Consider the following 13,964-nt stretch of genomic DNA (forward strand, 5'->3'; position numbering starts at 1 on the left):
CACATCTAACCCTCCCAAAAATTGCAAAAAAAGTGGCATTTATTTGTAAAGAGGAAATCCCCCCTTGTGTGCCTTTAGACATCCACCATTTTGACTCTGATTACCAACTGATTGTGTATTGGCTCTGGGAGACCTTAGTATGCCATATTGTATAGGGTACACTTATCAACAGATCAGGTTTAGAATACCCAATATACATACCCTTTTACACACAGCTTTTTGTGAGAATGATGGCAAGAATGACATGCAGCAGCACTGTACTGATGATGTTAACGAGCAATAATGAGTAAAAACTCCACTGAAAGGACCTCTCATATTGACTGCAGCATAAACAGTATTACGACTGAAACAATGCACTTTTTTATTTATTTTATTAATAAGCAGATTTAGAAACATTATTATGTGGAGCCCTTTAAAAAAAAAACCTGTGAGGATAGAACTATAGGCGTGGTCAATGCCTACTTGTTTTTAAAGGACCAGGGTGTCATTCTGATCCAGGCGTCACTGACCTATGTATATAGGAGAGTCATCGACCTATGTTTTATAAGAGAAGAGTGGACAATTTTAGACTTTACTTGCTGCATGCTTGTTCCAGGTCAGTGACTTTCTAAGCTTGAGTGGGGATGATACCCTGATAGCCTGCATTTTTAAAGTACAGTCCACAATCATAGGTTTTACGTTTCTATCCTTACAGATTGCAATTAAAAGAAGTAGAGAGAATCATTTAGGAATAACCACAAACTGTTTGCCCACTATAGTGGTTCTCTAACTCCAATTCTCACACTTCTGATTAACATTATTGTGTTTTCAGATTCAAAATAATAGTTTGCTCAGATGTAAATTTACAAAAATTAGGTTTCTTTATACATTGTAAATGACTCCTTGTATATTCACATATATAATCACAATCAAATAGTAGGCACATAATGTACATCACATGGTAAAAGCTAAAAACACTACTACAGTAACACTTGTTTATTCAGTCAACTAGATACCAAGAGAACAAGTTGTATCAATTTTTAGTTAATGTTTTTGTCAATTATGAATTGCAAAAAAAAAAAAATAATGTTCCTTGTACCTGGACAGTTCTATGCCATCTGTCAGATGATTTATGTATAACACATGGCTCTATTGGAGTAGAACATGGGGGGCAGAAGCTAAGGAAGGATCCAGGCTGGCCACGCACGGATTGTTTTTTTTCTTCGTCTACAGGCCGAAAAAAAAATCTCCTTCTTTTGTGGTATACAGTACAGATGGAAGAATCTCCCCTGCTGGGCTACCATATGTTGATAGCCGGCAGCAGTGGGTTTTTAAATGTTCAAATCACGGCTACATCTAAATTGATACACCCACTGCTTCTCTGACAATTTTCAACTAAGCTCCTTTGATTATTCAATCAAAGAATGTCAGGTGGGAGGGAGCCCAACTGGGCCGCACACAAAATAAATTTTGCCACTTCATCAGGAACCAGAACAGCGTATGGCCCGCTCAAACTGATTGAAAAATATATTTTTTTCTATTAACAAATATGTCATACTTGCCTGCGCAAAGGTTTTGCACAGAGCAGCCCCAACCTCCTCTTCTAGCCATTGCTCATGGCTCCTCCTCCCTTCCGAGTGCCCCCACAGCAAGCCGCTTCCTATGGGGGCACTCGTGCATGCTTGATCCCCCGCTGGGCTGCGTGTGCCTATTGACACACAGCGTGGCTCAGCCCTACCCACTCCTCACAGGATTTGATTGACAGCAGCAGAAACCCATGGCCAGCACTGGAGAGATCGGGCTCAGGTAAGGTGGGGAGCGGGAGCTGACCATGTTTTCTTTTATCTTAATGCAGAAAATGCATTAGGGTAAAAAAAACCTTAAGCCTTTACAACCACAATCTGCAGCATTTTTCCTGCCAATCAGGATCAATCCATTGAATGGGGTTCTGTAAAGCCTTCTGAGATATAAATCTGTTTGCAGATATTTAATTGCCTTCTACTCGGCAGAGTACAGAAAGATTGTAGTCTTACCGATCACCCCTCCTATCCTTTACACAGCACTGTTTATTTAGATTTCTAAACTGACAAAATAATAGGAATATCACCTATAGCTTTATGATACAAAAGGAGAAGCATCTTTTTTCTTTCCTTTGAACTTCTAGAGAGAGCGTGGAGGAGTATTGAGAACCCCAAGTAGACAGAAGTATCTGGTCAGGAAAGGGTCTTTAAACCTTCACTGAGACACAACCTGGAAGGAATTAGGAGACAGGTACAAAAGATTGCAAAAGATAATAGGACAAACCTCCAAAAAATCTTCAAATATATTAATAGTAAAAAGGTCAGGTCTGAGCATGTAGGCCCTTTACAAAATAATCTTGAGTGGGTGACTGGGGACAGAGAGAAGGCAAATTTATTAAATACTTTCTTCAGTTCTATATATACAAAAGAAGCATGAGGGGGGTCATGTCCATAAAGGGGGTGGTAGTGACACAGCCCCAAATGATTCACAATGGCTCAAAAGGGATATGGTCCAGAAATATTTAGACAGAATAAAGGTGGATAAAGCACCTGGACTAGATGGCATCCACCCACAGATCCTAAAAAAAATTGAGCGCTGTAATTTCAAAGCCATTGTATCTAATTTTTAGGGACTCGTTAATGAGGGAAATAGTACCACTGGATTGGCATAGGGCTGATGTGGTGCCTATATTTAAAAAGGGAACAAAGTCTTTACCAAGTAACTATAGACCTGTTAGTTTAACTTCTATAGTCGGGAAGATACTGGAGAGATTAATAAAAGAGCACATAGACGAGTTTTTGCAGGAAAAAATATTTTAAGCAACAGACAGCATGGATTCATGAAAGACAAAAGTTGTCAAACAAACCTGATTTCTTTTTATGAGGAGGTAAGTAAAACCTTAGACAGAGGGGTGGTGGTGGATATGGTACACTTGGATTTTGCAAAAGCGTTCGATACAGTTCCCCACACATGAGTCATGTGTAAGGTAAAGTCTACAGGCTTGGAAATATCAGTTTGTAAACGGATAGAACACTGGCTAAGACAGAATTATTCTTACTCCGAATGGTCTAAGGTTATCAGTGGTGTACCTCAAGGTTCAGTGCTGGGACCCTTACTTAGTAATATCTTTATAAATGATATTGGGTCTGGGATTAAAAGTAAAATTTCTGTGTTTGCAGATGACACCAAGCTATGCAGTGGAATAACGTCCTTACAGGATGTCTCCAATTTACAAGCCAACCTCAATGCTCTTGTTTAAAGTTGATAAATGTAAAGTTATGGGGGCTAAGAATATGCATGCATCATCCATACTAGGGGGAGTACAACTGGGGTAATCAATGGTTGAGAAGGATCTGGGGTTTTTTGTAGATCATAAGCTCAATAATAACATGCAATGTTAAGCTGCGGTTTTCAAAGTGAGCAAAGTCCTTTCTTGTATTAAGAGAGGTATGGACTCCAGAGAGAGATATCATTTTTCCCCTGTACAAATCATTAGTAAGACCTCATCTGGAATATGCAGTTCAGTTTTGGGCACCAGTTCTCAAAAAGGATATTGGGGAACTCGAGAAAGTGCAGAAGGGCAACCAAACTGATAAGAGGCATGGAGGAGCTCAGCTATGAGGAAAGATTAGAGGAATTGAATGTATTCACTCTTGAGAAGAGGAGATTAAGGGGGATATGATCACTATGTAAAAATATATAAGGTGGCATTTTATGAATTTGAGTGAACTGTGCTGTGCAAAGTGTAGGAGGGGTTATCATTAAACTACAATTGTTCTGTGTATGTGCTTGTGGAAGTAAAGCATTGAGAGAGCAGTGCAGCGATTGTAGCGATCCCTAAGGGTGTGCGCTGACATCTAAAGAATTATAGTTATTTGCAACTGAAAAGAAGAAAATTTGAAATGTCAGGACCTTTACTGATCCCAGTGTTACATACAAATGCAAAAGAAATGTAAAATGTTATATCTGCAAACTTGTTTGATGGGTCTCATGATATTAAGGCCAATGTTTTTTTTTTAATAGTACATCTATTTCTCTTAAGATTTTTCTATAATGCTTTCCGATTGAAAATTCCCCAGTTTTGTGTGACTGATCACATGGGGTACTGCCACTAATCAGTTGTTTGAAATGTGCAGCTTTTCAGAGTTGATATACTAAAGACAAAATAGGCTGTTCACTTGCAAGGGGAGTTGCACTTTTGCTAGGGAACTTGCGCCAAAGCTAAGTGAATGAGGTGAAGCTCTGCCGACTTCCATTATCCAATCACATGGAAGTGGAAATGCTGTTTTTTTATTTTGCTTATATGTGATTGAGTATTCACTGCAAAATGAAAACGTCACCACATTCACCAAGGTCTGCGGAAAATTCCTGTGCAAAGTGCAACTTCTCTTGCAAAAAAAGAAAAAAAGCAGTCTATAGTAAAACCTTGGTTTGAGAGTAACTTTGTTTAAGAGCGTTTTGCAAGACAAGCAAAATGTTGAAATAACTGTGACTTGATATACAAGCAGTGTCTTGATATACAAGTAGCGTAATATTACAACTGAGTATAAAAGAGCAGAAAGGCACCTTTAAGTGTAGCAATAAGCTTACATTTAATGAAAGTACAACATTTAGAAACTCACGTGGTTGATGAATAAAACAGGCACATCTAAGTATTCAGGTATCTGGGGTAAAGCTGTCTACACAGACCAACCGCACTGACATTGACGTCATCTCTTCCACGCTGTGCTCCACGAGCGCTTCAAGCCTCGCTTTAAGATCGCTCTACTGCAGGGTAGTCTTCCCGGTTATGTTTGCAGACTGACAGTGATAAGAGCCGGCGGTGCGGGGGATGGTTTATGTGGACTGCTTTACCCCGGGTTCCTGCATATTTACATGTCTCTCATTTAATCATCAACCATGCGAGTTGCTAAATGTTGTAACTTCATTAAATGTAACCATATTGCTACACTTAGGTCCCTTTCACATGATAAGCCTGCGCGGATCCGCCTGTCTGTTTTTCAGGTGGTTCTGAGCGGGCCACTCATTGACTCCTATGGGTAGGTTGATGTTGGTGGCATCCGCTGACACCCTTCTTCCATCCCATCCACTAAAAACAGACATATGGTGATATGTTAAGCCATCTGTCTGGTGGATCTGATGTGATCTGATAAAAACAGACATGCTGTCTGTTTTCGACCGATCTCCCCATTGAAATTAGCATGGCTCTGACAGGTCCTTCCCTGCACTTAGGTGGATCCGCCCCGTGTGAAAGGGGCCTTACAGGCGCCTCTCTTCTCATTTATACTCTGTAGCTTCTGCTGGATTTTGCTTCTAATCCCCCTGTGGAGGCTGCTATTTGGGGTTGAACATTTTATGGTTACACAACCTGATCCCATTGCTATAATATTTTTTATATGGACTATAAATGGAAGGAATAAATGGTTGTGGAATTAATGATTTGAGTTTCCATTATTTCTTATGGAAAATTTGCTTTGATATTCGAGTGCTTTGGATTACAAGCGTGTTTAAATTATGCTCGCAGTCCAAGGTTTTACTGTATTTGCTTTTTAGTAAATCAACCCCATTGCTCCACTTCTGTTTTTTTTACTGTGTTTGCCAAGCCATGCAATGTTGCATCAGAATAAGCTGGACAGGACTGAGCAATGAGGCATCCAAGCTGAATGACACAGTTCAAATCGCTGATTAACAATAAAAAAAGAGACAAAACTATGATGTCTTAACTTTAAACAAAATGGAAGGGGTTTCTTCTACCTTCAATCTTAAAAATGTAAAGCACATTTTACCAAATGCTAAAAAGCATAAAGAATGAAGCATAAAGAATGCTCAAATTAAAATATGTAAAACTTTCTGAAAAAGTCTAAATACCTGCATTTAATATTACTGATAACGCTGCACTAATAACATGGAGGTTTCAAAATGTATTTCCAATTATGCACATGGATGACTACAGTATTTATGAATGTTTATGAGATGTAGACTACCTACTTTATATCACCATTTCCTAATAAAGCCTTTCCTATGAAACAAAGCAGATTTCCTGGTTTACTGGAAAACCCTAGTCATTTATGTACCCCTCTGTGTAGTTACATGAAGGGGTTCCCAACTCCTATAGCCCCATAATAAAAGTAGAAAAGTCTTTGTCAGGACTACAAAACTAGACTTTCCCAGCAAATGATAATGGAGGTTGTAGCTACTAGTAAAACCCAGCAGCTGGCATGGGGGACCCTCCATGTTACTACAGAAAGGGCTATGAAAGAAAGTTTTAGGTAAAACTGGATATCCTCTTTAGGGCCAGCACAATGCACATTATTACAAATCTATTGAAATAATTCTGTGTATCACAAAGAAATTAAGGCTACTTTGACACTGGGGCGGGGGGCGTCAGCAGTAAAGTGCCGCTAGATTTAGTGGTGCGCTACCATTGTTTTACTGGTGCTTTTAACCCAAGCTAGCGGCCGAAGAAAAGGTTTAAAAAGTGCCTGTGTTGCCGCGTTGCCAAAGTGCTTTACAGCCGATTCGACAGGGCGTTTTTAGAGTGGCGTATTCACCGTTACCAAAGCGCCCCAAAGATGATGCCTGCAGGACTTTTTTTCCCGTACCGCAAGCACACCGCCCTAGTGTGAAAGCACTCGGGAAGGGCATGAGAGGCGTTTTACAGGCGCTAATTTTAGAGCTAAAAAGCCTGAAAAAGCGCCTCAGTGTGAAAGGGGTCTTAGTGAGAATGCATACATGCAAATTAAAAGCAGCAGTATATATTTCTATATACATAAAACAAAACCACCAGTCAGGCGTTCTATATAAGGACTAAAACTTCAACCCATGAGAGATACTGGTAATGGAAATTTGCAAGATATTCAAATACATTTTGTTAATGTTATATCCCATAATTTCATTTTAAATTAAGCTAACATTTATAATAAAAACATGTAGTGCTGCTTTAAACATCTAAAAACATATATTCAATTCAAGGCATTGTTAATCATGCAGAGTGCAGAAGCTCCGCGATACTCTTGTTTAAAGATGGGAAGAGGTAGAGAAACACAGCTTCAATGTATATGGATTGGAACCATCTGTGGAAGAAAAAGAAATACTATTAACTTTTTAGTAAAGTCTGCATGGAAAAATATAGGAGCGTTACAAATTATTATTCTGCTTCCAATAAAAAAGTGTATATATTTGTTGTGTACCTAGTTACTGTATTTTTCGATTGCTGGAGAACCATCCAAAGTGTAAACTGCTTAAAAATTACTCTGTCGGCAGTTTAAAATGTATAAATAAAGCTTGGTCTGTACAAAAAATACCTAATACTCAAAGCTTCAGGAGTTATCAGATGGAACCACAGCACACACATGGCTTAAAAAGAAGTCTGGGGACACCTGAGCCAAGCCACAGCTCTCTGTGCCCATTCAGACATGGAGCAGCGGCTCGGCCCCCTTTGACTGACTTTGATTGACAGCTGCGGGAGCCAATGGTGCCATGCTGCTGCCTCAGCCAATCAGGAGGAGGGGAGTCCCGGACAGCTGAGAAACACCTTGAACATCGCTGCATCTAGATCAGTGGTTCTCAACTCCTGTCCTCAGGACCCACTAACAAGACAGATTTTAAGTATTACCTTGAGGAGATGCAGACTAGAATACTGCAATCGCTGAGCAGCAAATTATATCACCTGTGATGTATTTCAGTTATCTTGCAAACCTGGCCTGTTAGTGGGTCATGAGGACAGGGGTTGAAAACCACTGATCTAGATGGACCTCAGGTAAGAATTGGGGGGCTGCTGCACACAGAAGGCTTTTTATCCTAATGTATCAAGATAAAAAGCATTCGACTTTACAATCACTTTAACAGACTAAAGTTCAGTGGTGCAGGCAGCAGAAAAAGCAAGTACCAAGAACCTCCTTCTCAGCCAGGGCATTGAAAATGGGATGTGGATGGGTATTTCAACATGACAATGACCCAAAAACACATGGCCAGGGCAACAAAGGAGTGTCTCAAGAAGAACCACATTAAGGTCCTGGAGTGGCCTAGCCAGTCTCCAGACCTTAATCCCATAGAAAATATGTAGAGGGAGCTGAAGGTTCGAGTTATCAATGTCGATGAAACCTTTATGACTTGGAGAGGATCTGCAAAGAGGAGTGGGACAAAATCCCTCCTGAGATGTGTGCAAGCCTGGTGGCCAACTACAAGAAAGGTCTGACCTCTGTGATGGCCAACAAGGGTTTCTACACCAACTACTAAGTCATGCTTGACAAAGGGATCAAACACTTATTTCACTCATTAAAATGCAAATCAATTTATAAAACTTTTTTGAAATGTGTTTTTTGTGGATTTTTTGTGGTTATTCTGTGTTAAAATAAACCGACCATTAAAATGATAGACTGATCGTTTCTTTGTCAGTGGGCAAATGTACAAAATAAGCAGGGGATCAATACTTTTTTTTCACATGCTATACATATCAAAAACGGCCAATTTAGAAGAAACTGGACAGATTTTGTTACGCGTGTACCTGTCTGTTCAACAAAAGCTGATCTTTAGAACCATCATGTCAATAGGTTATGCTGGAAAACTAGCATTTAATCATTGCATGCGGGGTATCCCCACTGCCAGAATACAAAAGATCAGCAGAAGAGATCTCTGCATCCACATCGCTTGGGTTGGTGCAGGGATCTGAAAGGTTTTTTTTTATCTGTTCAACCCGCTGGTTGGCATAAAATACCTCAGCACGTAAACCCAGCTTTACCGTTTACAGTTCTGTCATTCAAAGAGTTATTCTCTGGGATTATAATACAAACTGACCTGAAACACAATTTGTTTTGGTTCACTGTCTTGACAGTTTCCTAGCTTTAGAGAGGATGTGGTTTAACTTTTAGTGCACGTTTAGTAACAAGCTAATGCAAATGGTCACCTTCAGGAGCAATGTGGTTTATTTAGGAAACTTATATAGTGACATAGGCAACCACATACAAGTTTTTCGACTGAAAAAAGAATGTGTCTATTTCAGCTTTTCACAAACTGCAGCAGCTTGAGCTCAATTGAAGACAAAGTCCACAGGGCATACTGTACAATATTGCCTCATTAGGGAGTACATTTCCTTTATGTCTGCACAAAAGCAGAGCAATTCTCTGGATACAAATATTACTTGGCATATTCAAGTTAGTGAAAAAAAAAAAAACCACAACCACTATTAGGTTGCAAGAATAACTACTCTCATGGTGAAAAAAATACTTCTTACGTCAAAGGTCCTTTAACACTGGCTTTCCAATCGGGTTTGCCTGATAGTTTTTCAGGTAGACCTGATCGGAAACTCCATGCAAGTCCATGGACAGACATATGTAAACAGATGTGTGTCCATTTACATCTGCTTACCTCCAGGTCAGGGAATTTTTTATTTTTTTTTGAAAAAAATGGTTGAATTCTTCATTTCATTTTTCTGGATCTAAAACATGGTGGATCACCATATGGTTGCAAGTCTGTTTTACTTCAGATGCCCATAGATCGCAAGCAGGTAGGGAAAGGTATCAAAATACAGAAAAAAGGTGACCAGGTACGGACTTAACAAGTGATACAGTGCAATCCATCCCGTTTTGCTACATTTCAGCAGTGGATTTGTTTATGGATTCTCTGCTGAACAGACCCCGGGCAAGGCTTATGTAAAACAGTTTATTCACCAAACCTTTAAATAAAGTATATTTAGACAAGGTATTAAATCACATTTACTTCCTTTTGAACCTTTAAGCCTAGTTTATGTAAACTTATCCTTTTAATCAAAATGTAGTTGTTTGTCTATGAGCCTTCTCTAAATCACCCATGCCCCACTTAATGAAGTTTTAGTACCATTTTGCTTAATTTTGTGAGCAGATATCTGTGCCAATGCCTGTAGATCTCACTGCATTTTCCCTCCAGCAGTTTCAAGATGAGCTGGCAAAAGTTTATACCCAACATACAAGTAAAGATCAGCACAGAATCATAGTATTCATGTTTTGGTAAATACAGTGGCAGGTTGGCTTTACAAATAATGTACTGAAATTTCTAGGATATCCATTTGCAAATGAGTTATTGATAATTGCCAAATGGAGAAACCATGCTTATGTTTTTTTATAATCACTGCTGCAACCAGTTTATGAAAAATGAGCCATCCGTAGTAGTTTCTACATATGTATAATCCACTTTAAAATTTTTAATTTGTAAATAGTTTTGCATATGGTGAAAGACATACCAACCAGCTTATCTCAGAATGCAAAAAAACTGAAGCACTGTCATGGCTGGGCTCTCGGCCTTTCCTTCTCTGTGCTCAGTTGCAGGTTAATTGCCAGTACTCATTGCTCCACAGTGGCTAACCTGTTAATTATCTCCTACTCGTCAGTCAAGCCCACAGCCAGCCGTCAGTCAAGCCCACAGTCAACCCAGTGGCTTACACAGTAGACCTTCCTTCTAACATGCGTATTTCAAATGTTTTCATGTCTCCATATTAAAACCCTTGGTGTGCAACTGCTTCATACCTCGGTACCAGGTCTTCACCCGATGCAGGTCAAGAAACAAGAGGAGTATGAGATATAATCGATCTTTGACTCCTGCAAGTTCCATGAGTGCATACAGTACCTGGTTCATTGGAAAGGGTACGGTCCGGAGGAACACGCTTGGGTCTCATCATCGGACGTACTTGCTTCTGTCCTCAATTGTGCTTTCCAGACATTTTCCCCTCAAACCTGGTGATCCTCTGAGGGAGAGGTGTCATTGAGGAGGCGGTACTGTCAGGGCTGGACTCACAGCCCTTCCTTCTCTGTGCTCAGCTGTTGGTTAATTGCCAGTACTCATCGATTCACAGTGGCTCACCTGTTGATCATCTCCTGCTCGTCAGTCAAGCCCACAGCCAGCCCCTTTTGGCTATTAAAACTGCCTGGTTCATTTCTTTACCATGGTCAACATATCTAGAGACTCTCTGCTATGTTCCTGTTGAAGACTTGCCTGGCTGATGTCCCTTCTGGTTCCTGATCCTGTCTGGTGCCTGTGACTACACTGATCTCTGGCTTCCTGATTTCCTGACTTGTTCTGCCTACCCGTTTTGGCTACCGAACTATGTTGGGCTGTGTTTTGATTATGTTTACCAGTTGTACCATTTCATTAAAAATGTGTGATTTTTACCGCATTTTCTGTATGTTTGTTTCATGGTTTCCTGACAAGCACATACTGAAAGTCATTTTTTGACATATAGATCATTTCATTTTACTGCATAATGATTGAAACAGAAAGTTAACTTACTTGGTACTCTTACTTGATAGTGATTTAATACTGTGAGTGATTCAACAGCCTCATTCTTTGTCTCCCATTCTAGCAGGCCAGACAACGTTTTAGATGAAGCTGTAGAAGAACAATAGCATAGGGATGTTAAATAGGCTAGCTCCACCACAGCAAAACATTCTATAACAGTTTAAGATCTACTAACGTTTTGCATCAAACACTTTGTATTTGATGAATTTGGAAACGTCGTGGTCTTCGCAGAGCTAAAATAAAAACACAAATTGGTTAATAAATTAAGAAACATACAGGTACATGCATTAAAAATAAACGCAAAATTTCAAAGTGAGCTCTTCAGTAGTAAGGCAGTCATTTTCTTATTCTAAATATGGGTGCTGCTTAGTACAAGGGAGCAGAGACTATATGGTCAATGCAGACAGTGCATTCTGGTTTTGTAGTAAAAGTAAACACCAAAAAGGTGAGGTTTCAGTTTTGCATAGCTTCCTATCAAGGTTTTTACATCCTTTGGACATTCCCTGTGACCAACGAATGATACCTCAAAGGGGTTGTAAAGTTATTATATTTTTTTTTAAATAACAAACATGTTCTACTTACCTCCACTGTGCAAGTCGTTTTGCACAGAGTGGCCCCGAACCTGGTCTTCTGGGGTCCCTCAGCGGCTGTCTCGGCTTCCTCCCGCAAGTACTTCTCATGTTCATGCGAGCTCCCTCGCATGGTGAGAAGCACTTGCGGGCGTGCTCCAGTGATACAGCCAGCAGCTATTGCCGCTCACTGTATCACTCGGCCCCGCTCCCAGGTGTGCCGCGTCATTGGATGTGATTGACAGCAGCGCGAGCCAATGGCTGCGCTGCTTTCAATCTATCCACTCTAACCAATCAGCGGCCAGGCTGAGCGGCAAAGAGGACATCGGGGGCGAGCGCGGGACTTTCGAGGGGTCAGGTAAGTAAAAACGGGGGGACTGGGGACGCCAGCACTGTGAGATGTTTTTTCACCTTAATGCATAGAATGCATTAAGGTGAAAAAATATTTACCTTTACAACCCCTTTAAAGCATAGTACACACTATCATTTTTTTTTTTGGTTTAACCCCATGGGTTGAAAGGGGGGGGGGAGTAGTTTAGTATTGTATTTTGAAGGACCAAACAACTTATCACTACGATCTCCAAGAGGTACAAGATTAGAATAGGTGATTCAATTTGCATGCTTTATAAATGCAACATGTTTGGTTGTAGAGAACTTAATTTAACTGTAATGCCAGCCTTAGATGGAGTGATTTTCTTTCCTGCAATCACAGGTTGCAGGAAAGAAAATGACACGGTCAGTGGTGATGGGTGTATCCCTACAAGGAGCCATTGTGAGAACACAGTGATTACTGCTAACAGCTATAAAAGCTGCTAGCAATCATTGCATGTAAAATCCAGCAGGCTGGTTGTACCCAAATTGATCAACTTGGGTACATTCCGCCTACCCATAACATGGCTCAAAACTCTGCTGAACCAGGCAATATTTGAACCATCTATGGCCATTCACATCTTGGCGTCCTGGATCATGGCAATTCTGCTGGTAATCCCGAATTATCCCGTCACTTCCAATGGCAACCCAGTTTCGGTGCGATTGTCTCCTGACGAATCGCGGTAAAATCACTGTACGTCTTTTTCCCAAAATAAATTCTTGTTCTTCTTTTGTGCGACAGGAGTACCGCGATTCTGTTTGTGCAATTTTACTGCGATTTGTCAGGTGATAATCACGGAAAAATTGCGCAGTAATTAGGGTGCCATTGGAAGCAACGGGGATTGCACGGGGGTCCTGCGATTTGCCGTTATTTGGGACGCCAAGATGTGTACGAAGCCATAGGCCAAATCTGTTGAAGTTTACCTATGGCTAAAATGGAGATTTCACTTTTGAATGGAGTGAAAGTTTTTGCAAACACTTGGTACTCTCGGGGATCTGACATCATACACATGCACTGAACAGCTAGAACACAGAGTTAAGACTTATTATCTGTGTTTTATGCAGACAGAGGGAAGAAAGGTTAAAGAGAAATAACACTTAGTACTTTGGATTGAGGCTAGCATACACTATAGAGGCATGTGTTTTGTTTATTTTTCATGTTAAAGGTTTACAACTACTTTAAGCCAAGGCCCTATGTACAGTCTGATCCTGGGATCCAAGGGGTATCAACTAGCAAACTACTAGTTGTGGGCACTACAAAGTGTACTGTATGCAATGCAATGCAATACTGTTCGCTTAGAAATGCTTTAGACAGGGTTAGGTTTACTTAACATGTCAAAAGGGGCAAAAAACAACTGTTAGTCCTTGTACACACGGTCAGACATTCCGACAACAAAATCCGTCGGATTTTGTCCGAAACTGGTGTTGTATACACACAGTCGGACAAAGTTGTCGGAAAATCTGATCGTTCGTAACGTGATGACGTTATTTCGTTACGACAGGACTACGTTCAGGCTAGTAGCCAATAGCTTTGGTCTAGGAATTTGATCTCAGCATGCGTGGCACTTTGTCTGATCGGAATTCTCTACAAATGATCAGACAAAGTCTCATTTATACAGAGACTTGATTACACACAGGTGGATTCTATTTATCACCATCAGTAATTTAGGACAACATTGGATCATTCAGAGATCCTCGCTGAACTTCTGGAGTGAGTTTGCTGCACTGAAAGTAAAGGGGCCGAATAATTTTCCACGC

At 40.4% G+C, this 13,964-nt stretch overlaps 1 protein-coding gene across 1 annotated transcript in view; it reads right to left on the reverse strand.

Moving 5' to 3' along the window:
• Nucleotides 1-354: 354 nt before the first annotated feature.
• HNRNPLL (heterogeneous nuclear ribonucleoprotein L like) overlaps nucleotides 355-13,964 on the reverse strand; it is a 98,277-nt gene continuing 84,667 nt past the window's right edge. The window contains exons 11-13 of the mRNA XM_077486463.1: nucleotides 11,444-11,501; nucleotides 11,260-11,358; nucleotides 355-7,073 (exon numbers count right to left, since the gene is read on the reverse strand). Of these exons, the coding sequence (XP_077342589.1) occupies nucleotides 7,018-7,073; nucleotides 11,260-11,358; nucleotides 11,444-11,501 (213 nt within the window). The 3' untranslated portion in view covers nucleotides 355-7,017. The remainder of the gene's footprint in view (nucleotides 7,074-11,259; nucleotides 11,359-11,443; nucleotides 11,502-13,964) is intronic.

This window comes from Lithobates pipiens, unplaced genomic scaffold (genome assembly GCF_037356315.1).
Source record: "Lithobates pipiens isolate NorthernLeopardFrog02 unplaced genomic scaffold, aLitPip1_a1.2 Scaffold_18, whole genome shotgun sequence".
Classification (NCBI taxonomy): Eukaryota; Metazoa; Chordata; class Amphibia; order Anura; family Ranidae; genus Lithobates; species Lithobates pipiens.